At 37.0% G+C, this 24,566-nt stretch overlaps 1 protein-coding gene across 11 annotated transcripts in view; it reads left to right on the forward strand.

Annotated features, from left to right (window-relative positions):
- The window catches only part of MYO3B (myosin IIIB), a 192,474-nt gene that overhangs the window by 42,069 nt on the left and 125,839 nt on the right, over positions 1 to 24,566 (forward strand). For 8 of the 11 annotated variants that reach the window (XM_035332279.1, XM_035332282.1, XM_035332273.1 and 5 more), the window contains exons 9-10: positions 1,658 to 1,803; positions 24,409 to 24,474. In XM_035332279.1, coding sequence (XP_035188170.1) covers positions 1,658 to 1,803; positions 24,409 to 24,474 — 212 coding nt within the window. Of the gene's footprint in view, positions 1 to 1,657; positions 1,804 to 2,168; positions 3,126 to 19,150; positions 19,608 to 24,408; positions 24,475 to 24,566 lie in introns of those variants that run through there. The other 3 variants (XM_035332284.1, XM_035332281.1, XM_035332278.1) reach the window with 3 other exon arrangements.

A 24,566-nucleotide genomic window follows, 5' to 3' on the forward strand; every position in this document is an offset into this window, starting at 1 on the left:
TGGAGCTCCACAATGACTTTCTTACAAGTTTCTACAACAAATTTCATTTCTTTTCCTTCTCTTTAAGGCATGGTATAAGGAAATGAAATTATCATGTAGGCCTCTGAAATGAGAGTGGTGGTTTAAAGCTGACTTATTGAGTTGCATAGCATCTGCCTATTGCACTGTAAAACTCGTCTTTTTCAAGAGATGAGGAATCTCTGGGATGAGATTGAGGTTATAAGGAACTCTCTGAGGAACTAAGAAATATTTCAGAGCTTTCACTCAAGACATTCTGTTGATGAGAAAGGAATTAACCAGTGACTAACTGCTCTTCCCCTCCCCCCCCCCCAAAAAAAAAAAAGTCATATACATTGCTGTAGTATTTTAAATAGTTGTGCAACACCTCTGATTTCTGATAAAGCAAGTAATGGGATCATGAGTTCCAGAGTACAAGATGGGCAGACCGTATGGGCATGTTGAATAGAACCTGGAGCGCCCCTTTTAGGGGAGTTTATGGAGAAAGTCTTGGTTTGTAATCAGGATGTTCTGTGGGAAAGGTTTTCTTAGAGCAGGCTCTGAGTGACTGTCTGCCTGCAGCTACCTGGGGTGCTGACTTGCAGGTTTTACTCTGCAAAGCTGCAAAGCACTGTCCTAATCTGAAGCCCTAACACAGAACTTGGATGTAACACAAGTTTAAAACAAACAAAACCCTCTTACAGGGACACAGAAACATCCATCCTGGGACATGCTATCAGAAGCTTCTGGTTATCTCAAGTACAAATTGGCAACAATATTTAAAACTTGAAGGAAAAATTACAGAAGTAGATATTAGCAATATGCAGGGATCTGACATTTTCAAAGCAGTTCATATAATTGGTTAAATTTGAGAAGGTGAACTTGAGACAGAATTCCAAATCAGGATAGAATGAAAGGCAATGAAGCTGTGATTTTTTGCTTAAGTCTGTTGCAAAGATAAAAGCTAAATTTAAACTTGAGTTTGAATCTCATGTTCAAATGTAGAACTGTTTTCAGCTTGTATCTAATGGTTAGCTTCTGGTTACAATGCAAACAAGTATTTAAGTGGTAGTCTGCGTTAGGTCTGTGATGAAAAATTCTGGTGATGTCCAAGGAAAGATTTCTGTTAACTTCAGTTTGTCTTAAACAAGGTACATGATATGTTAAGACTTCTGTTTTAACTACTCAAACCTAGTAGGGACAAACAAACAAACCAAAATTGGCAGGAATGATTGATGGAATATTCTTATCTAAAAAACAGCTGTGCAAATCAGTCTATCCTCATGAATAGTCATAGAAGTTACTAAGAATAACATCAATAGTATTCTCTGCTATTGCATTGGTTTCTGTAGGAAGTGCTTTCAAAACCAGAATTTAGTAGAGTGTATTTCTTTGTATCAATATCTGAACCATTCCACGGAGCTTACCATATTAAAAATAAATAATTAAATAAAAGGAAAAAAAAAAAAAAAACTAAGAGAAGTTCTATTTTAGTGTTACATTTTGTGGGATTTTTCCTGGCTGGGATAGACAGGCAAAAATAAGCATTTGAAAGCTAATTAGGATTTTAGACGTGACTCAGTGGAGTCGTGTGTCATACTAGGATGGCCTGAATTGTGCATTAGGTTAATGCATTGTTTTCCTTTTTTTTTTCTGATAGGTCATTGCTTGTGAACAGCAGTATGACTACTCATATGATGCTCGATGTGACGTATGGTCCTTGGGAATAACAGCTATTGAGCTGGGGGATGGAGACCCTCCTTTATTTGACATGCATCCGGTGAAAACCCTTTTTAAAATTCCAAGGTATGACACTAGATGGCTCTCTTCGCTCGCTAGTTTGTTCAAAAGCAGCCTGGTCAGGTGAAAGAAATATTTGGTAAACATCTTTGCTTCAAATCCTAAGAATCTCTCATAAGAAAGCACATTAAAAAGGTGTAATGTTAAGGCTTTTTTTCAGCCTGACTTCTACAACAATTTATGGTTAGACCACCTTGAAATGATGTATAATAACATTTATTATATTCTCATTTTAGAAAGTAAAATCATAATATCTAGGTACCTTTCTTCAAATGTATTTTTCTTAGCTATTATAGATATATTTTTCCCAAAAGAGGAAGAAGCCAACATTTGAAACTGTTGAATAACATTTTTCAATGTTATTCTGGTAGAGCCTTAGGCTGCTTTTATTGTGGAAGAAAAACATGCGATTTTGACAATACTATGAAACAGTCTGTCAATTTCAGCAAACAGTAGTCACCATTTATTTTTTCATTTACCCAAGAATGTTAAGATTTGACTGTCTGGATTCTCACTCATGGATATGAAAACAGGATAGAAATTGCTTCCATGTGTGGTCATGTAAATTAACTGCGTTACTTCATGATGACTGTTTTTGCTTTCATTTTGTTCTCATTTCATTGATGCTTCCTGAATAAGTTGATTAACGGTGTAAAATAAGGTTTAACAACAGAACAGTTGTATTAATAGGAGAAATATATCAAGAATTCGTTTGCCATTGGTTACAGACTGGCATGTACTTGTCTTTTCTACATTTTGCTTGTAAAGAAAGAATTGCCACTGACTGATAACAGTTTAAAACCTTCAGCTATATGAGAGTTTGACCTTTTGTTATCTGCTCAGTTATCACAGGCTTTTAAAATTTCTTCTGATTGCAATTTGCATTTCTGATTAAGTCTATTTATATGCAGATGCAGTTGTGCTAGGTTCTGCATCACATAGTTATCTCCTTCTCCCCAGCCCAGACATGAACTGCCAACACTCTTTCCAAAATTATTCATACTGAAGCAGCAGTTCATCTTGTGTCCTTTGCACAAGTGCAAAACAGATCCTGGCAATTAGGGCAGTGAGGGAGGCTTCAGATTACTAAAGCAATATCTATAAATTTTATCAGTGCTCAAAACAGCTTGAGAGGACAGATGTCATGTCAATGGTATAAAGTAACAGCAAACAATAGGATGCTACATAGAATAAGACATATTGGGGCTTTGATTTCTGTCTATAGTTTCTCTTTTTGCCTGTTTGCTGTTGCATCTCCATATAACTTAGCAAAACCAGTATGAATTATCTGCTTTGATGAAATAAATAATGGGTACATTTACTTAATAGAATGGTAGAAGTCTTTTATACTTATAAGTCGAGGGATTTCCCTCTGCTCAGTGTTTCATGAGCTATAGCTATGCTCTGCTACTGGTAACTGCATTCATATTAGATGAAGTGGACCATGATGAGTGCTGAGTGGCATAAGGGCCTGGGGTATCAGAGACAGAGCTTCTCTCCTGGTTTTTGCTTGAAGTCAATTCTGAGAGAGAGTAAATATGACCAGAAAGTGCATTCCCCTCTGTTGTGGTTTAACCCAGCAGGCAACTAAGCACCATGTAGCCATTTGCTTGCTTCTCCCCAGTGGGATGTGGGAGAGAATTGGGGGGAAAAAAATAAAACTCGTGGGTTGAGATAAAGACAGTTTAATAGGATACAAAAGGTAGGGGAAAACAACACCAATAATAATGATAACAATATACAGAAAAGTGATTCACAATGCAGTTGCTCAGCCTGTCCCTGAGCCTGTTCCCCCTCATCCAGCCAACCCCAGCAGTGCTGTTGTTCAGCAGGATGCCACATGGTGTGGGACATCCGTTTGGCCAGTCTGGGCCACCTGTCCTGGTTGTGTCCCTTCCCAGCTTCCTGTGCACTCCCAGGGCAGCACTGTTCAAGAACAACAAAAACATCCGCATGTTATCAACTTTATTTTCATCCTAAATCCAAAACATGGCACCATACCAGATACTAGGAAGTAAATCAACTGTATCCCAGCTGAAACTAGGACACCCTCTTATAGTAGTTTGATAGTTTAGAAGTAATCTACTATATTGCAGTTCAATCCCAAATCCTCAAAGTTCAGAGATGAACATCTTTACGCTTTTTGCTTTCATGATAATATCATGATTGTAAATGCAAATGTTAAGCCAGTTGGTCATTTCAGGCAGTTAGTATCCCAGAGTGGGTTTCTCATCTCTGAATTTATTCAATACAATTTCTTAACTACAATAACATGTAGTAGCAAGGATTTCTACAGTTTAGCTATTTTTTATTGGAAGAACTCCCTCCTTTTATTTTTGTGTGCCACTTGCTAACTATGTTTGATAAACTTTGGCTGCCTTATAAGAGGACAGGGTTTAAACCTCCAGCAGAGGTTTAAATCAAGCCATAATTGTACACATCTAGTGAGATGAAGGAAGGGCTCACTCATCTGACTGCTGTCAGTGCATGATGGTGACAGTGGCACTCAACTGAAGCCTGGAGCTTACTGCACCTCAGGAGTATAGTGAGAATGGAGAACTTGTTCAGCTAGGCTTTGCTTTCAGCTGGGAAGTCGCCATTAGCAGTTTCTGAAATTGTGTTAGAACAGCCATTTGCTGTTCAACTACATTACTACTGGAGTTCAGTGGAGCTGAAGTGCACATTAAGGTGCACGTTTCTAATTCTGAGATTCTATCACTTCTGTGTCGGGATATAGCCTTATGTAACTCCAGCTTTGTGTATGAGCCCATACTCTACTTTTTGACAGAGACTTGTACTTTAATTTGCTAATAACCCCTCTTCTTTCAGCTGTGGTTTCTTGTGGTTTGATGTGAAATTGGCAAATCAGGTTTCAGTTACTGTTCAATTACTACTGTACTAAATTGACTAAAACAAAATGGCACCACATCACGTTATAGTGATGGTGTGACTTTGGTACCCTCCAGTCAAGCTCCATTTTGTCTGGAAGCATAGAAAGATACTGAGACTAATGAGCAATAAATGTCATGTGTTATTGACTTGCTGCATATATCTGATTTCTCAGTGTTTTCTCCCATTATAATTTTTGATGATTGGATTGATTTGACCTTATTTTCAAGAAGGAGTGAAATTGCCATTCACAGTAAATGACACTTGGACATCACTCAGGCAGCGTTATCTGAAATTGTTTCCTTGTTCCCTTACATTCTTGGCTACTAAAGATCTGTGCCTTTCTATTTATACTACTTTCAGTGTGCTAAACTGGTCTGATTTTTGTGCTGCAGATTTCTTTACATTAATTAGCAGAAAACTTTTCAGTACTTCACAACTTTTGTTACCAAGGAGTGAATAATCTGTTTTTATGAACGTACCTTAAAATGTTAGTTGCTAAATAATGATAGATAGTTATTAGATAATAAAATAGATAATAAAATTTGTGTGTGTTTCCACGGAATTCATCCATTCCCAAGTAGGAAACTAAAGTAGTTAAGTTTCTGTTGGTTTAATTGTTGGCTTTTTTTCTGGGCAGCCAGTAGGTGTGCCACTGGCCTTGGCTTTGAGTATCAGCTTGGTGAGTTATGGACCTAGGTGTTAGTCTTAAATAAATTGCAAGATCTGTGCAGTTTACTTTGACTTTATAGGGTTTGAATCAACTGATGAATGAATGATTACATACTGTGTCTCAGCAATTACATACCCCCAAAATCTCTGGAGGCACCTTCTGTCCTTCTGTGTTGAACTCAACTTGTGCTAGCAGATGATACACGATTAGGCTATGTTTTTTTTTCTATGCTATTCTAAGCAAAAAAATGGGAAAAGATAACAGTAATCAAACATGATATACCCTTTGGATTCTCTAAATAAGACGCAAATAAGGTAGTAAATTCAGTTGGTACTAGTTACAAAGCCTAAATGTTCTTCCAGTAGGTAACAAATTACAGTTTTCTATTCTTTCTATACAGCAGTTAGAACGATAATAGGGAAGGTCAGAGGGACATTGCTTTAGAAAATGAAATATTCAGCAAAGCATAGTAAATTTCAATTCATAGGAAACTCTGTGGAGGAATTAAATCTTTATTCCAAAACTGAAGATTTCTGTTTAGTTTACCACCTCCAACTAACGCAGGTCCATGTCTCAATTCTGTAACTTGAGCCAGGCATGTATGAAGCACCGGTTTGAATAGACCAGAGGTCTGCAAAGAAGCATGTCTGCGTTGTATATCACAGGACCCCCCCCCCCCCCCCCCCCCGCCCATGTTTGGCCACTGTTGCAAGGGGAGGCCCCTTATGCCCATTTAAATCTAGAATTATCTTTATTGTTTCTGTTTCAAATACTTTCCATTCACCTCTTCAGAGGACATTAATGGAAAACAACGTAACTAGTTGCTATAAACATTCTCTCTATCCTATTCTAGTTATGTATCTCATTGAAAGACTTTTTAAATTAGGATTTTCTTATAGTTTGCTGTAGAAGATAGTATCTATAAGGAAACAACAGGGCTTGTAGTGTCAGCCTTGTGAGCTGGTGGCTGGTCCAGAAGAGAAGTAACGTGGAAAATCCTGAACTGGCACCAACACAGCTGATTTTTGTGTTCTCTGTCAGTGCTCTGAGGTTCTTAGCTCTCTATTTTCATAACTGTATTTATCTGGTAGTTTTAACATCTCTGTCCTTATAGCATTGCTGGACAAAGATTCGGATACTTTAGTCTCTGATCTGGATCATGTCTGCTGAAAGTGCTTCTTTTGACTGAAGATAGTTCTTAACAGGACACTCTAGATAACAAGGCCTCAGTCATGTCTGTCTGTCTCCTACATCTCCTCAACTCGAGCAGCAACTGTCTTGTCAGAATAGGACTTAGCCTTTCTTATTTGCAGTTCTCTTCTCCCATCTTGTTCAGGGTAGGGATTTTATTATGAAGATCCTAGTGGAAGGCCCATAAATGCTTCTGATAGATAAATAGTAGAAGCTGAAAGGCTGCAAACAGAGGTGTTACTTCCTGTTCTCCATCTTTAGTGTATTTTAAACTGTAACTGCAAACTGCCTGGAGTATGATGTGGATGACATGTTCACTGACAATGATGATCCTTGTCCTGAACAAGAGACCCATATGCACTATTTCTCACACTTAGATTCCATCTTGCAGCTACCAGAAATATGAGCAGAACAATATAAAGCTTTCTTTTCATTGAGTCCAGCAGAAGAAAACGTGATTAGAGATTGAATTTATCTCAAAAAGAACTGAATTTCAGAGGGCAAGTGAACATTCAGAATTTACTGAGTGTCTGAAGTCAGGCATGAAAAATAGATGACTCCAATGTGCTGAAAACCTGACCATTGTTTCATAGTAGGAGATGCTGGATGCTGAACGTTTCTGAAAATACTGTGGGTTTTTTTGTTGCTGTTTTTGATTTTTAGATATGAAGTGCGTTAACTTTATATTTTTGATAATATGGCAAGAGCTGTTGGGCAGATGCTTAAGCATTTTTCAGTGGTTAACCTCTTTTCTTGTCCTAGAGAGAATATCTGATAGCAAAGATGGAGAGAAGAAGAAAATGTCAGTTAAATTTTAAGTGAGGTATTTCATTAGACACTAGCCTTCTGGACCTAATCTTTATATTTGTGTGGATTTGGAAAAGAAGGGGATGTGTGTTCATGGATTAATGGAAATTTAAAAAACCTTTCTCATTCATGAACTCTTTATTGTATGAATGTGCACTGTTTTGGAAACAGTTGTGATACCACGTGCCTGAGTCCTATTCTTAAAAATGCTAGTAAGAAAGGAAGCATTATCTTAGAGAAAATGTTATTGTTCTGTTTTGCAATGATGTGAACATTGTCCCTGATCAAAACGAATCCTTGCATCTAAATCATAAATCTCCTGAAAAGGGACCTCCAGTGCCTACAGATAGAGATGAATCATACTGAGAAGACACTGAACCATGAAACGATTCTGTTAACATGTCATCTGTCTAGGAATATATTTTCAAATCTCCAGCAGAAGGGTCTAAGTTATGAATGGAAGGGGGCCTAACAAAGTTGGTAGTTTGGGAGTTGATACTTTTAACTTCTTCCATCTGCTGCCACTACTTAGGTGTGTCTGTTTTGGCAAAATACTGCAAAGTAAAAGATTGTCAAATACTATTAGAAATCAGCTTTTTGAAGTAAAATAGACACAAATTCTTCAAACCATGTTGTGAGAAGTGTTACATCGTATCAGTGTTATCTCTCTTAAGAAATACCTTAGTAGCAATGATTTGAACTGTTGAAAAGAAAATGTATGTCTATGAAAAGTAACATGGCAAAGAGGAAATGAACAATGCACATTGTAATCTGGAAAGGGTATATATACCAGTGGAAAGTGTGGATTTTAGACCATGTTGCACAGATCCTTTGTTTCAGGATCTGTCTCTTTATCATCTTGTTTACCCTGTTATCCTGTTTACCACAGGGATATGGTAAATTTAGAGCAATTTTCTAGGCTCACTGACAGCTAACATTAACACAAACTGAATCAAATTTTCCTCTCATCTATATTGGTCAAGTATTGCTCTCCTGAAAATAGGCGAAGGCACCTGTCTCCCTTCTCCTGTAGGTGAGATTGAGGTTCCTCCCCTCTGGATGGCAGCACAACCCCTGGGGTATCAGTTGCTTCTCCTAGGTTTGTATTGTAAGCAACCTTGCTGAGGGTGTACTCTGCCCCACCAACCTGATCACTAGTGAAGATGCTGAACAGGACTGGACTCAGTATTCACCCCTGGGGTACACCACACTATTGATGTCCAACTAGACTTTGAATCACTGATCGCCACCCTCTGGGCTTGGTCATTTAGACAGTTTTTGGTCCAACTCACTGTCTGCTCATCTAGGCCACATGTTACCAGCTTCTCTGTCAGTTTCTTGTGGAAAACTGTTAAAAGCCTTACTGAGTCAAGGTAGGGCTAAATCTACTGTTTTCCCTTCATCTGTTCTTTACTGCATAATTGTAGGGATTCTTGGGCACAGCTTTTCTAAAGCTTTATAATGCCTCTTGGTTCTTCCTTGGTCAACAGAGTCTGATGAGAATTAGAAGTTGTTTGTCTCTGTAGGTACCCCTACCCATTGAGCATATACATTCAATCATATGGCGGTAAGGAAAGGGAAAACCAAAGCAAATGGCTTTCCTTTGCAGAAACCACGTGGTTCTTGCAAAGATGTAATTCTAAAACCCCAGGTCCAGGGGCAAGATGGGGTGAATGTCCTGGCATTTTGTTTGTATAATCTGACAAAATGTGTATTAATTCCATGGGGAAAGAGTGCTAAGAGGACAACATGTTTAAATGTTACTGTTATCATATTGTCTCACAGTTTACATCATTACCAAAATGTGCTTGATTAGGAACTCTGTCCTTCTAAAGGTGTATAGAAGTTATATGTTACTAAGATATTTCCAGCAGGTATATGAACTGGTAAAAGTCAAGTGTGTCCTAGAGTCTCAGTATCAGACCTGAATAGACTTTTCCCAGGGTTGAACTGAGTAATGAGTGGCTGGTAGTAGTAGTATTTTCCTTATATCATCTGGGTCTAAAAAGCAGAGAGAGCAGTTTGGGTCTAAGATCATATCAAGTATGTATGGATAACTAGTTTCTAAGTCTGGCAATACATCTAAAAATGGAAGTATATGCAGTTAGCAGATATAGGAAAACTGTTCCCCATTACCTTATACCATTTTAATATATTTGAAAAAGTGACAAAATATTATAAACATTTTCTGTATACTACATGAGACAGTGGAGATTAAGTCCTAAAGTTACATCATCTTGGTGCAATTTCCCTCCTGTCTTTCTTTAGCTAGTTAGTTATCACATAAGCAATTATATAGTTGCATATGTTTTCTTTTTGATTTTGTCTTTCTATTCCATTTCATAAATTGTTTACAAGTATAATTTGATTTTGCAGTTACATTCTTTCCTCAGATGCATTCATAGACTGATTTCAGCAAGTAATTCATGTGCTGTGACTTGTTGTTGAATAGCCTGTTATAAGCATTTACTATTTCAGCTGTTAGGAAGGACTTTGCCTACGTAGTGGTTGCCATTTTATGATTGGTTGAGTCTCTCCTCCAACTGGCTTTCTGGTGAAAACAGGCAATTCCAAGTAGAAGGGCATTGTTTTATATTTATATTCTCCAGTGCTTATTTAAAACAGACTATTTCAGCAAACATTCCTGCCAGTATATCTGTTGCTAGAACATTCAAGGACTTTACACACACAAGAGCTAAAACGTGTGCAGCTGAAATGAATTCATTGAGAAACTCGAATGAATGATCATGAAAATAAACATGCCCAGCTCTCAGCCATTTTCTGAGCAAACAAGAAAAGAATCATCTCTCGTATTCTGTTCTATTCTCAGCACTGCACTCTAACCCTCTCAGAGCTCTTAGGTAGAAGCTGAGATGCCTTGCAGATGGTTTTAGTGACTCCATATGCCATTAATTTCATGCATTAAATGCACGTAAACTGTTTTAGTCAACCCGTTTCTGAAGTAAATTACTACTTTTCAAAATCCATTGCATAAGTAATAGCAGACAGCTAAGATGCAGTAAGTGCCATTTTGTTTTGCTTTAGTGGAAAATTTCATGCTGACAAGGTCAAGCCCTGCAGTCTGAGAGCAGTCAAGTGATGAAAGGCGCATCCAGCACAAGGAGAGGTGGTAGATGGACATCTACTAACTGTTGTCTCCTTCACGAGAAGTGGGGATTTTAAATGTAGCTTAGATTTATGGAATCGAGCTAGCTACAAAATCTTGCTTTAATTATGTAAATGAAAAATAGGTGGTTTTTAGTGTGTTTTCAAAACTTCTCATTTCTTGACAATTTACATGGAAGCACAATAGTTAACACCATTGGCTGTAGTTGTCCTGTAGTTGTGAGGGCAAGAAAATAATCCTCAATACAGCAATTACTAATTTTAAGGAGGCTCTTGCTATGGTGCATGGTACAATAGAGGTTGTAATGGAGAAGGTGTAGAATGGCTGAATATTTTTTTAGTACAGGGAAGTACTTGTGCTCTGCATTTGAAATGAGTTTGAAGACAGAGTGGGAAATCAGTCAGTTATAAATAGTTAACAGCCAATTTTCCACTATTCAGCCAAGAGAACAGCTTCCTTCTAGGTAGATAATTCACATGTAATATTGCTTTGCAGTAAGACATTTTCTGTTCAGATATTTTTATATGATTGATTAATACAGTATGTTATGGAAATAGATTCTTAGGCTAAAAATAATTGAGATAATCTCAGACTCAAATTGCTCAGTAAAGAACTAGGTAGCTACACCTTCAACATATAAATCTACATCATTACTAGAGGTTGCTGAGAGGCTGCTGATGCCTTATTAGATAAGGTTTAGATAGATTACCTGCAGCACTAAACAATTTACTGAGAACAGAAAATGGGCTTTCAATATAGTCTAGAAATGAAACATCACAATTATTTGAGATCCTCTGTAACCTTGGAAACAATTGGGAGCAGTGACATCAGCAACAATTATGTGCAATTTTTGTCTTTAGTTTATCACCAAGGTAACCAGAGCAGGTTTCCCTGCTTGAAATTTTAAGAATGTCTTGGTTCAGTATTAAGTGAGCGTGCATGAAGCAAGCTGTTTAGAATCTGTTAAAATTGCATTGTTTCCCTTTCAAAATGGTCCATGAGGATTAAAATTGTGTAAACTCAACTCATCTCTCCCCCTCACCCCCACCCAGACTGCTTTTGGAACAGCTGCAGGCAAATGAAGCCTTCATTACTGTGTTAAATTCATTGAATGCTGGAAAGAAGGAAAACACTGAATTCCTGTTGCTGGCAACAAATACCAAGTATTGTGATTGTATGTAGATGCTACAAATTGCCCTACGTTGTTTTTGAGGGTGGTACTCACCCACAGTTGAGGACTGATGATGTTCCCACATCTAACTTGCTCAGGAAAGCTCTGCATTCAAATCTAGGTTCCTAAGAGACCTGCAGACAGTGCTGCCTAGGGAAGGTATTGGATCAGTGGTTCCCATAGATTCCCAGGCCATGAGGCATCCTTCTTCAGCCTGCTTCACCTTGTGGCTGTGCCAGTCAGCAATGGTCTAGCATGATATCCATCTTCATGCTTGCTCCAGAGAGGTGTTTTTTTGTTTGTTTGTTTTTCTGCAGTGGGCCTTGGGGAAAGCAACATTTGAATTAAAACCTTGTTGTATAGGGGGAAAAGCTATATTCCCATTCATAATTGCTATGGGACAGGTGCCATAATGCTGACATGGAGGATATTCAGGCCACAATATCTTTCATCTATGTGTAGTTCAGTTTTAGAGAGAAACATTTAACTAGTAAGTGGTAATAATTTTTATAATTGAGTCATGGAGGTAAAAGGGCAAGCTGCAAAGAAGTTGTCGTTTAGTTTTAACACTAGAACACAGTCTCAGGTTAAAGCCACATCAAACGGCAATTTCGGAATGTCTGTATAGATTTAAGTTTCATATTTTACCTGTGATGTCTCTGTCAAACATTTTTTTTGTGTGCATACGCGTTTACCCGTAGGTTGCTGTGCACACAAAGCACATTTATGTTCTGGTGAGTTATTGTGCATTAAGCTTTTTTGCTGGGCTGTCAGTGAACAGGCAACTTGCCATGCTTGTGTCTTTGAGACCAAGTTAGAACTTGATTTTTCAAGGAAGGTAATACCGATCTGATCATGTTTTGATTGCAGTCCTGAAGAAATGAAACTAGATTTCAAACTATTAGCCATGGGAGTTTCCAAAACATACCTCATAGCCTATGCTTAATGTTGGAATTCAGTAGCTCACATCACTTGCAGTGAATCAAAAAATTTAAATTAAATTTTTGCTTGAAAAAAGATAATCTGCTCAAATACTTTGGTACTGCAGAGGGAATAAGACACCTCACACATTTCACAGTACCAAAGGCTTTCATGGGATGTAATTGAAAAATGGATGCCTTTCTCAGAAATAGAATATTGATGTTCATATGTGTAAAGGAATTAATTCACTGACTGATAGAAGCAGAAGAAAATGGAAACCAAGCTTTTTAGACAGTAGTCATAGACTAGCAAGATTGTATTTATCTTTAGGATTGCAAAGAATGTGCAATTGTTATTTTTTTATTTTTCTAATAATAAGACCCAAATACCAATGAGCTTTGACCTCTAAAGTCTTTTCCAGAAATATGGAATAACAAATAATCACACTATTTGCAAACATGCTTGGTGAAAAGGAGCTGTGCCTTGGAATATATTGATTCACTTGTTACAGTTTTCAGTTTGATTAATGTTAAAATTCCATGCAGTATACTTCATCATTATTCATGATTAGTGCAGTAATAATGCACTGGGCATATCTACACATTTACTATTAACAATTAATGTCTTATATTTCTTTCCTATCATAGTTGCAATCATAAGGTAAAACTCATAAAAATTTTGAAGAAATATTTATTGGAGTAGACACTGGTTATAAATCTTGATAACTAGGATATTCAGGGAGTTAATAATGATTTCCATGGGTTTATTTTATGATAATGAAAGGCCATTTAGATTATAGCTGTGTTGCAGCTTCTCACAAGAATCTGGCCAGGAGATGCAAGTTTTCACCACTGTTGCAAGGACAAGAAAAACTCGCAGGCAAGAGATGTGCAGGGAGACCACATTTTACCTATGGACAAACTGAAACATAGACTAAACGACTGTTGGACTCCAGGTATACAAACATTACACTAGTCCTGTGTGAAGAAATAGCAGGCAGGGGAAGGGGAATGGAAGAAGAGGAGGAAAAAAGTGATTAATAATAATACAGTGAATTGGTCTGTAAGTCTGGTCCTGTGACAGCACCAGTATTTACACACAGCTATTTGACTGACAGTGAATGCCCCGTGTGAAGGCCTGACTGGATAAATTGCTGAGCAACCTGAACTGAGCTCAGAGCTGCTACTTCATTAAGCAGGTTGAACTAGAGACGTCCTGAGGTCTTCCAGCCTGCATTAGTCTGTGCTGTGGTAAAAAGATTCTTGTCATCCATGCAGGTATGTAAGTGGAAATTTGAGTAGTAAACAGAAGATAAATACTTCACTTATTTATCAAGTCTGAATGAGAGAATCATTGGACTAATTGTTCTGGTCGTTAGTAACCAAAATAAAGTAGCACTGAGGGCATGTAAAAGATAAAAAATAAAATTAGCTGAGAAGACAGGAAACGAAGCTGGTAGAACTGATCAAAACCAAGTGAATTTTCCAGGAAAACTGTGATTATTTTTAATGAGAACTACTTCTGTTATATTGAAAAAGTGTGTCAGTATTTTTATAACATATCCAAGAGAAAGTTAGAAGCAATTTGAGCATAGCTCTGGTTTCCTCTAGGATAGAGGTGTTTAAGGTTGGCACTTCAATCTGCTTGGCAAGTGGATGATGAAATCCAATGACTTAAAGCTGTATTTAGAAAAATTTAAACAGAAAATATCACTATTTACGGGAGCAGTATTTTAGCAGGCATGCATACCCTGAACAAAATAAGTCAAGTATGAGGTGGTGGTGGTCTATTCCAGGCTTGGAACTGGGAGTCTGTGTAAGTATAGCTGCTTAAAGCAGGATCAGAAGTGTTGGTGATGCATGTATGAGAGAACTGATAATTTTGGGGCTTGCCTAGCTCCAGTACTATATGAAGCATTTTTTGAAAGGAGGAAACGGTGTTGTCTTCTGCAGTATGGTTGTAGGAGAAGAAAGTCTTAGACAGTGGCTGGAAAATCAGACGTGGCAAAGGGGAGAACAAGACATGTCTGTAAGGGCAGGGGGGAGCCTGGTTGAAAGCAAGTATTGTATTTTTGGTAAGGGAGTGCTTAAGGTTTTTTGTTTGTCTGTTTTTCCTGTGCAGATGGTGCTTTTGTAACCTTGTGAGAGCAGGAGCATCTCTCCTCTTGAGAGAGTTAGTGTCAGTGTTTTGGTGTTCAGCAGCACAATCTCTAAGAATATTAGGAAAAAATAGTTGTAACAGCTTTCATCTTTCTACCTGGCTGACTAAAATGGTTTGACTTTATGCAGTTTAGTTTGGTTAAATTAGCCAAAATGCAGCTTCTAGGTTTCTTCATTCACAGTATAGGTTAATCAGATTCCCTTTTACCAGACTATTCACATAATAGACCAAGCGCTGGGTGAGGATGTGCTGAATTACAAGAAGATAGCTTTATTGGGCAAGTTGATGAACCATGATCTGCTGCTAGCATGCAAATGTGTCAGACTTCTTCAGGCAGCATCTGCTTGAACTGTCTAGGGAAACCAAAAGAACACTAAACATCCTACACTGGACCAAAAACAGAGATCTGACTTGGTGAAAGTGTAATTTTCTTCTCTGTTTAGTCATGCTACGTGTTTTTAGGAAAGAAGCAAGGTTTGTGTTCTATATTGTTTCCTGTATTTTTATTATTACAAAAATATTTTACTTCTCAGCTCATTTATTTTGAAGTTTGCTTTAATTAAAAAACAAAACAAACAAAAAACCCACCCCACTGGATTCTTGCATTGGATATTCAAACCTTGCAGAACCTATTATGACTTTTTAAAAGACTCCTCAGATACAGTTAGTGCTCACTCAAATCAAATATGCAGCAATACTCTTTGTGAGAGCTCTCTTTGAAGCATATCTAACTTCTTCAGTTTGGAGGATCTCAATAAATCTGTGTCAGATCTCTGCACTCCAGAAAAAAGCTGAGAAGACATGACTATATATAGGTTAATTGTTTTTAGATGTCTAAAAGGACACAAATGCTTTTTTTCCCCACATATTTATTGAGAAAATAAGAGTGTTTGGTTGTAGATCCCAGCTGACTTTATTTGGAATGTAAGTAGCTCATGTTTTTTAACATTTTAAAGGTAAAATCATGCTGTAATTTGGATTCTTGTTCAGTGTGTTAATACTTACTGTAGAAAAAGACAGCTAAAACCATTTTTGTATCCAAAACAACTACTGCTGGTGCATTATGTACATTGTTTACACCATGTTTTTATTGATGTTCACGGAAGATTAAATCCTTTCCCAGTTAAAGTTGGTGGCAAACATCTAATGATTTTTAGGGCACCCAAATTTCACCTGAATTTTTTCTTCCACAGTTTGAACAACATGCTTGTCTCGTACCCATTTCTTTATTTTAAAGTATTCCTCCTGTCCATTCTTTCACCACCAGTTACTTTGGAGTTTTTACCCATTCCCAGCATATTACCATCTATCACGTGGTAGTTTGCATTCTGTAGTAGTCACAAAAGTATTGAAAGTAGTAGTCACGAAAGTCTTCAAAGCATTTATTTTTAAAAGGTCTGTATTGTATTTCTGTTTCCTAGATTACATCCTTGGCTATTTTCTTGTTTCATCTCCCTGTGTCAAATGCCAATGTTCTCTTAACCCGTACCGAATGATTTATGTCAGCTCTTTCCTGTCTTCCAACAATGTTTCATCACTGCGCTGCTTTAAATGTTTTAATCATCTCTCCTCTAAACATCTTGCTTTCTCAAGTCTGTCCTCTTTGGTCTCCTCAGAGTGTTTAGTGATGGTGCTTTTTTTCTTGCATTTGGTGATCTTGGTTTGCTTATCACCTGTGTTTATTAGTTTTCACTTCAGTTGTAATCTACCAGGGTTCCTGAGTCATACAATATTTTATAAGGGAGACCAAAATTCAGATGTTATGAAAGCGAGTTTATTGGAAGGAATAGGACAGGAAACTAATTCCAATCCACATACAGTCCTAATGCTCAGAAGGCATGATATCTGGTAAGAGAATTCCATTTAAAAAAAAATGAAAAAGGTATTCTTACAGGTCTTGTACAATTCTTTATGCTTCAGTACTTAGTGAATTTCTTACAGGGAACATGATAAAGATTCTAATGGTTCATTGGAAATGTGCCACCATTAACTAATGTATTCCTTCTCCAAGTATTCATTTCTGAACCAGACTGGTAAGGGCATCAGAATAATATCAGTTCTTAAAATGCTATGAGCCAGACTAAACTGAAAGCAGTGAGTAAGGTGTGAGTCATAAAAAGTCTGAATAAAGAGCAATCCTTGTTTCCTGTTGAAAATACAGAGTTTAGGTGCTTGTTCTCATCAACCATAATGATTGAATTCCATGTTCAGTGCTAGCCATATCAAGCATATAGTAATAACCTTCTTTTATGAGGTTATTGTTGCATTTGTTCATATTTCCGTAGAGCCTCAACTCAGAAAAGGTTCATCTCTCTCTCAGAAATGGAAGGATAAGAAAGTATCTTCCTCTTTGAAAATAAAAGCCAAATTAATCAGATAAAGACTAAAAGTAAAGAAGTACAGGTAGCAAAAAGTTTTGTCTGGTATATCATAGAAGTTTACTGGCAGAGGTGGTCAGAACAGAAAAATTTATATTCTGATTCCTCGTTCAGTACCTGAATGAAGCTGCCTTCTTGGGATGAAAATTAATTTCTGGTTAGTATTTTTTGTCCCCTGGAATCACAGAGTGCAATTATCCTCGGTGAGGATGATCTTGCTTCTCTTTTGTAACAGTATTCCAATTTCTTCTGACCATTTCTTGCATTTTCCACTTGCATTTTCCTGTTAACTATATCTCAGTCATCTCTTATTAACTGCTTGTCTGAAATTATTGAAGACCTTTTATTTACATTAGTCATATAAGTTCCTTTTCCTCCACTTAAGATAAACCATTTGCAGCATCCGGGTTAGCCTTCCTCTTGTTGAACAAAATGTTAGATTTCTGGGAGTGGACCTGCTCCTCTGGGCAGGGACCTCAGGCTGGTGGCCTACTCAGGCCTCATAAGCTAGCTGCCGTACAGTGGGGATTTGAAACATGTACAGCTGAGGACTTGCCCTTAGATATGTAACTATGTGATTTTCACTTTAAGATGCTTTATTTTCTAAGACAACTCTACAGATACGCAGTGTAATTGCAGTATCCTACTGTTCTAACTACAGAATTCTAATGTCTAGACAACACGATATGCGTTTCAGCCAGGCACAGAAATATTACTGTCCCATCTTTATTTCTTTCACAACTGTCAGTTCTCTTGCTTTGCAAATTCACAGAGGCATGGTTTTAACAGAAAAGCAAAATACTGTATTGCAGTTAAGATGTGTATTGATTATAAATAAAAACCTCTATTGTTACTCCCTCGGTTCCAATTGCTGTTGATTTGCTGCTGCCTCTTTAGCTCTCTGAAACTTCTGTGAATAAATGAGATGACAAAGCATAATTATAATTCAATTATGCTGTCTGTTTTAAAGCCTGACCACTGGAATGCAAAACTGTGTGAGTTCACCTCCATCAAAAAGTATTTCTGAAATAAAATACTTGTTTCTGTCTCAGTGAAACCAGAAACTGAAACTGGAAACTGAAGAGTAAATGACAGGAATAAATGATGCCTTGTCAAGTCCTGAAAAAGGCTAATGAAACCTTGCAGCTGCCAAATCTGACTGAAACCAGTGGCCTGTGAATTGCAATGTTCAAGGGAAAAAGTCAAAGATAATCCAGATGTTCCCAAGCAGAACACTTCACAATACTTTTTCATCCATTTTCTTTGTCTGTATAAAGTTAAAAAAAAAAAAAAAGACTTTTTAATGCATTTTCTGTAGGTGGTTATTTGACATTCAAAATAATTTAATGTGCTTAGCACATTATTTATTTCCATACTCATTACTTTAAAGGGGACTTTTTATATTTACCCTTCTGAACACAAGATTGTTCGTGTGAAGGAGGTTTCTTAGGATATTTCTTTTGACAGCCTTTTTATATTCTTCCTGAAGTGGTTTTCTTTCGGCAATGCATAAAATGAATCTTGAAAATCAAAGGGAGGTTTGTGCATAATTCTGGAACTGACTATCTTTTACCATTTATTTTTGCTCATTATTATGCTGGCTGATGAAATATTCTAAGCTGGAGACCAGTGAATAAATCTTCATTTAAATGTCTTTTAAAGAGGTAGCTGATATTTTATTCACTTATGGGTTTATATTTGTTTTACAGTCAGACCTGTAGTTCATTGTTAATCCACTAGTTTGCTTACTTAGCAGCATCAAAATAAATAGTCATGTAAAATCACAACCAAAAGAGGGCAAGTGTGGATTTATACAGCACAAAATGCAGAGCCATCATTCTTTTCTAAGAAAGAATATAAGCAGATGTTCAATTTGCATTTTACTGGATCAGGACCCTTTATAAAAAAAAAAAAAAAAAAAAAAAAGTTTTAAAAGTGCGTTGTTAAACTAGACCTTTTCTAGTAATTAGGATCCTACAGGCTCTTATCTGTATTTGTCAATTTAACATTCAACTCAATATAAATCTGTGTTACAGACTTCAGCACTACGTACAGCCTATGGAACAAACAGAGCATCCATTCCGGTGAAGGGGGAAATACCAGATAACTTTGTAAATAAAAGACAGCAAAATACTTGGCCAAGGAGAACTTTTTTTTTCTTTTTTTTCTTCCCAGCAATGAGGCGGGAATGTATTCTGCTCTCAACTGTTTCCTGGGTAATTTTGATTATGTTCCCATAGTAGGATTTGACCTTAGTTTAAAGCAGCATATTCTTGCTCTCCTTGTTTGAATTAAGGCATTTCCACGTTATTTCAGTAGATACACCTTTAATATTCTAGCAAATAAGAACTGAAGTTGTGCTTTAACAGTTTTGAACTAGATATTTACATTAGTAGAACAGTCCTTTCAGGGAAAAGGGAAGCGGAGTGGAAAAGGAGAAACCGTCCTGAAGTAGAAGTGAATCATTTCCAAGTGAGAAGGTGGCTGGAGAGTGAATTTGGCAGGAGCATACCTTTCCTCTGTTCCCCTCCCCACCCCATCCCCTTTTGAAGAAGTAATTTCAAACACCTGCCTCCAAATACATGCAGGATTTTGTGCTGATTCTCCACTCCTGCTCATAAACTCTGCAGTTTCTATCTTAGCCTTACAGAGCTGAAGGCAGTACCCTGCTTTAAACTGAGTGAACTTTGGTGAAATATAATACTGAAAGTAAATCAAACTTGAGTAGCCTTTAGTAGGAGGCAGATGAATGGGGGAGCGTTTAGGATGTGAATTATTCAGTTAGATCAATGGAAACCTCTTACTGATTTGAATGGGCCGCAAACCAGGAAATTCTCCAAGCCTTGTTGAGAATCCTTTTGTTATTTTCAGTGAGTTACCCAATGTGGGGATGCTTTGCAGAACAGGACTTAAACCTACAAGAATTTGTCAGGTACTAATTAATGTCAAGTATTCACTTACTTAAATACAAACCATTAGTTTTATGTAACCTTTTGGAGGGAAATCTCATTATGCATGGTTAACTTTCTGCTTTTTCTGTCTTTTTCACTTAGCTTTTGGAAACAGGCACAAATGGTTTAATTTCATGTAAAATCGGTCTACCTGTAAACCTAGGCAACTGTCAACAGAACTACTGTCTCTGGTTGCCCCATTTCAGTATGCTTAAAAAATAAATAAATTGCAATATGCATGTATGGGGCTGTGACTGCCAGAGTGTGTTCACAGTGACAGGTGTTGGAGGTTCATCTGCTAATTCCTCATTAGAAACAGTGCGGTAGGCTGATGATACAATCTGGGCATTGGAGTCCCTGTCTTGGTTTTGGCTTATGTGGCTAAGTTTGCTGAAGTACTTTAAAAAATAGTAACCGTGTTTTCAATTTTATTTATTTTTGATAGATGTATTTTAAGACGAAAATATTTATTTTCCTTTTCCCAATAAAAATCTATTATCTGTGTTCTGTAATTAGGCTCACAGCTTACTGTAAAGGATGAATGGTGTTCACTGAACTGCATCATTGGCCTTATTGTGGCAAAATGACTGATTTTGTTTCACCAGCTGTGACTCTGGAGGCAGGCTGAATGACGGGGAACACATAAAGCTCGACAGATTAAACTATTTCTAGCACATAACTGTACATGTATCATTGAGAATTCAGCAGCAGTTCTTGTTTGATAAGCTTGCTAATGTTGTTGTGTTCTATGGAACACTGTACTTCTGCATGAGGTCTCTTATACAGGCTGAATCCTGCCTGCAGTCCTTACAGAAGCAAAACTCCCTCTGAAACACAGCATCACTATGACCATGGAAGACACTGAATATGAGAGTACGTGACCAACTCCTCACAAGAGCAATACATCTGCCTAAGGAAATAGAGCATGTAGTTCTATGACTAATTATGAATTATAGAAAGAAAGGATAAAAGACACAATGTTGGGAAATAAATGGTTGATTACTCATCTTGCTTCAAAAGAGAACATTTTCAAAAGGCAAGCCCAATTACACTCGCTTTTTTCAATAAGATAACTACTTCTCCTAATTTCCATCTCTTATAGTAGAAAATAAGACTATATTGTCCTTCAGCTTGTTGTATGTGTGGCAAGGGTGACTGGGAGGTTGCATGCAGTGTTCTGATTTTATATGAAGATGGTAGAGTAAATTATGGCAGCAAGTTAACAAGGGGTATAGCTTTCAATTTTTCTGTGAATGTGTTCTGAGTACTGTAGAAGCTGCCAGATGTTGCTGAAATTCAGTGATGTCAGCTGAGGCAAGGATACAAAAGCCATAACTCCATGTGCTGTATTTAATATCATCTGGAGTCGCAAATGGCCTTCGTTGGAAATTTGATAAGCCAAAGCGGTGAGGCAAGTGTTGTGTTTCTCTGTGGTTTAGCACCTGATAATGTATGAGTTGTTTTACCTTTTCTCTTTAAAGTGGTACAAATTGCAGATGTTTTAACAGATTATTAATTTCAAACTGCAAAGGATTTAGTATGCTCACAAAACAAAACAAATTCTTGGATAGTGAGTTGCGCTTGCATATCTGGCATCTTGTGTTAGACTAAAAGTTAGGTTTAAGTGATATCACCTCTGGAGGTGCCATGAAGTGATGAATTTTTCTGCCATCATCACAAAGCACACTTTGTTTTGTGTTAGGTGAAGAGATGTTGGGGAAGCTTAACTAACCCTCTTATGCCCCTTCCTGGAAATTCTTCATGGGCGTAATGGCAGAAGAGGATGAGCCTATTTTGTACCTTGCATTTAGGTAATGCCTTTCACCAGAGGGCACCAATGGGCTTTACAGATGTTAAGAGTTAAGGTTCTGGATCCATTTAGCCCAATTTTATAGATGAGGTACTTAAAGCATCAATTTAGTGATATAAGAACAAAGAACTACTAATTCTATGATCTTACTACAAACAAATTAAGAACAATGTATTATCTTCTATCAACAATACAAAAGTTATCAAGCTCAAGAAAACATCTTTCGAATTACAGATTCCTTGGTTGTGTATGTGTGTGTGTCCACAATTCATGATTTGGCACACGGCATACTCAGCCGCCTCTGAGAGAGTATTCAGTAGCTACCAGCAAGTGCTTAGTAGCTTAGTAATTCGTTGGACAAAGCATGTTCTGTGTGGTTAAAACATGACTTACTTCATTAATAATTAACCTGCCAATGACTGAATGTATTTCCTCAATGACATCTGTTCTGCTCATCTGTTCTTCTATGGTGAAATCCCACCTGTTTCCATCATAACACCTGCAACTAACGTTAAGTACCCATGTGTCTTTTTCCTTCTTGAAGAAGTTCCTTGTAAGATTAATAGTGCCTCCAAACAGTATGCTTTTTGTAAGCACCATTGTTACCACCATGGAAGGTCTTTAAGAACAGTTTGAAGAGGAAAGCCGAATCTACATATTTCATGAACAGTAACTGAGCTTTTGTAAAAATGAATTATTTTGCAGTGAAATTCAAAATATTGGCATCATTCTAAAAAGAAATGAATTGTACTTTTAGGCAGTACAATGAAAAGTTGCTCTTACCAGAACTCAAATTGTCAGATGGAGTGCTATTCCTGCAAAATAAAGACTAATAACATAGCTGGTGCTATCCTCAGCTGTGAGTCCATTAAAGCTCTTTCCAGAGGTCATGCATGTAGGTTGTGTGGACTGCTAACCATTTTCATTATAGAGAAAGAGGTTTTTAAAGGTTACCTTTCTTCAATACAAGGTTTTTGTCTTGGAGTATCTCTTGAAATCCTTTGCATTTTTTTTTTTATGCTCATACGTAGCCACACATGCTGTGATTTGTATGAATATATGAAGCTGGTAAATGGAAAAGAGCACTGAAACATTATTGTAATTGAAAATAACCAATCATATCTTTTTTTCTAATAATAAATTTGATAAGTGATGCACATCTCAAGCATTCTGGATTTCTTCACTTCATGAAGAAAATTGTGTTACATGAGTCTTCTATAAGAAAAGAGAAAAGTACTAACATATTCATCCTGGAAAACATGACAGCCTGCAGTGAAATTAGATGACTGCATTTGTTTTGAGTAGATACAGATGAACAAAAATGATCCATCTACAACAAAGCCACGTGGTCTTTTCCTTTTTTCTTTTCCTTTTAGTGTTTTGTTTGAGAGTAATTGTTAAATGGAACTACTCTGAATCAACGTGTGAAAAATTCAAGACCGCTATGCAGATCAACTCTCATTTATATCGTATTTATGTTTTTTGCTTTTTTGTCCTGTGAGATGTTTCTAAACAGTGTGTTGCTGTCAAATGTGGCCCTGGTATAAATGAGGCCATTCATTATATACCCCAGACTATTAATGAATGTTTCTGTTGTTGAATAAGTCATATGCGTTTTTTTTTTTGCCAATTCAGCAGTATGTGATCCTTTGTATTGAGCCAGCAAATGCAGCAAAGGACAAATCATTAAGGTTTTATAAAATAAAAGTTTAATCTTAAGAAGTTAAATGGACTTCAATACTTAATAAATCTTAAGCTGCAGAAAAAAACTTTGGAAGGTAATAGTACAATATGCAGTTTATGAATACTTCTTGCTGTAGGTTGGTCCACTTAACTTGACCTATAAGCCTTGCTCTGCATGTTTATGTAATTTAACTGTAACGGTCAGAAAGGAAAATAATAATACATCAAGTAACATGGAACCTATTGGAGTTTAAGATAATTACTGTGGAAGAGAGTATGTAATATAAAAATTCTGTCTGCTAAATGTCATTTTAAATAGTAACATCTATTTTTAATAGAGTTTACAGCATGGAGACTTTATCTCCTGGGTCATCCAAACTGAATACAGGTTGAAATCTGAACTGAAAATCCTACAGTTTGTTGACAACATGGTGGTTCTTATTTTAATGATATCCATACTTAAAAAGTCATGGTTAGAGTCAGTGATCTGGGGTAAGGAGCTAAAAGGGTGTGATGGCTAGGTTAATCTTCCAGTCTCAGTTGATCTTTTCTGAGTCAGTCTGAATTAAAAGGGAAATGCTGGGAAGCACACTGTGAGCTCTACTGACTGCCAACTTCAAAGGTATTGACATAAAAGGAGAAGGACATGAAAAGAGGAAAACTGTCAATGAAAAAGCAGCACCAAGAAAAACCCAACAGGCCTCTGAAGGACATGTAGACCACTTGGGCATTACTTTCTCCAGCATCATTTTATCCCTAGTATAACCAGTATCATCTCTGATGACTGTGAGAAAATTCTGGTAAACATTACCATTTTAAACCCCAAAACTTTATTATTATTTTTTTTCAGAAATCCTCCTCCTACTTTGCTACATCCTGAAAAATGGTGCAGAGGATTCAATCATTTCATTTCACAGTGAGTTTTATTTTCTTTTAAAACTAGCTTATTCAGCAAGGCCTACGTGTGTCAAATCTGAAAACAGAATTTGTTTTATGGAGTTGTTACTT

Source organism: Oxyura jamaicensis, chromosome 7 (assembly GCF_011077185.1).
Source record: "Oxyura jamaicensis isolate SHBP4307 breed ruddy duck chromosome 7, BPBGC_Ojam_1.0, whole genome shotgun sequence".
NCBI lineage: Eukaryota > Metazoa > Chordata > Aves > Anseriformes > Anatidae > Oxyura > Oxyura jamaicensis.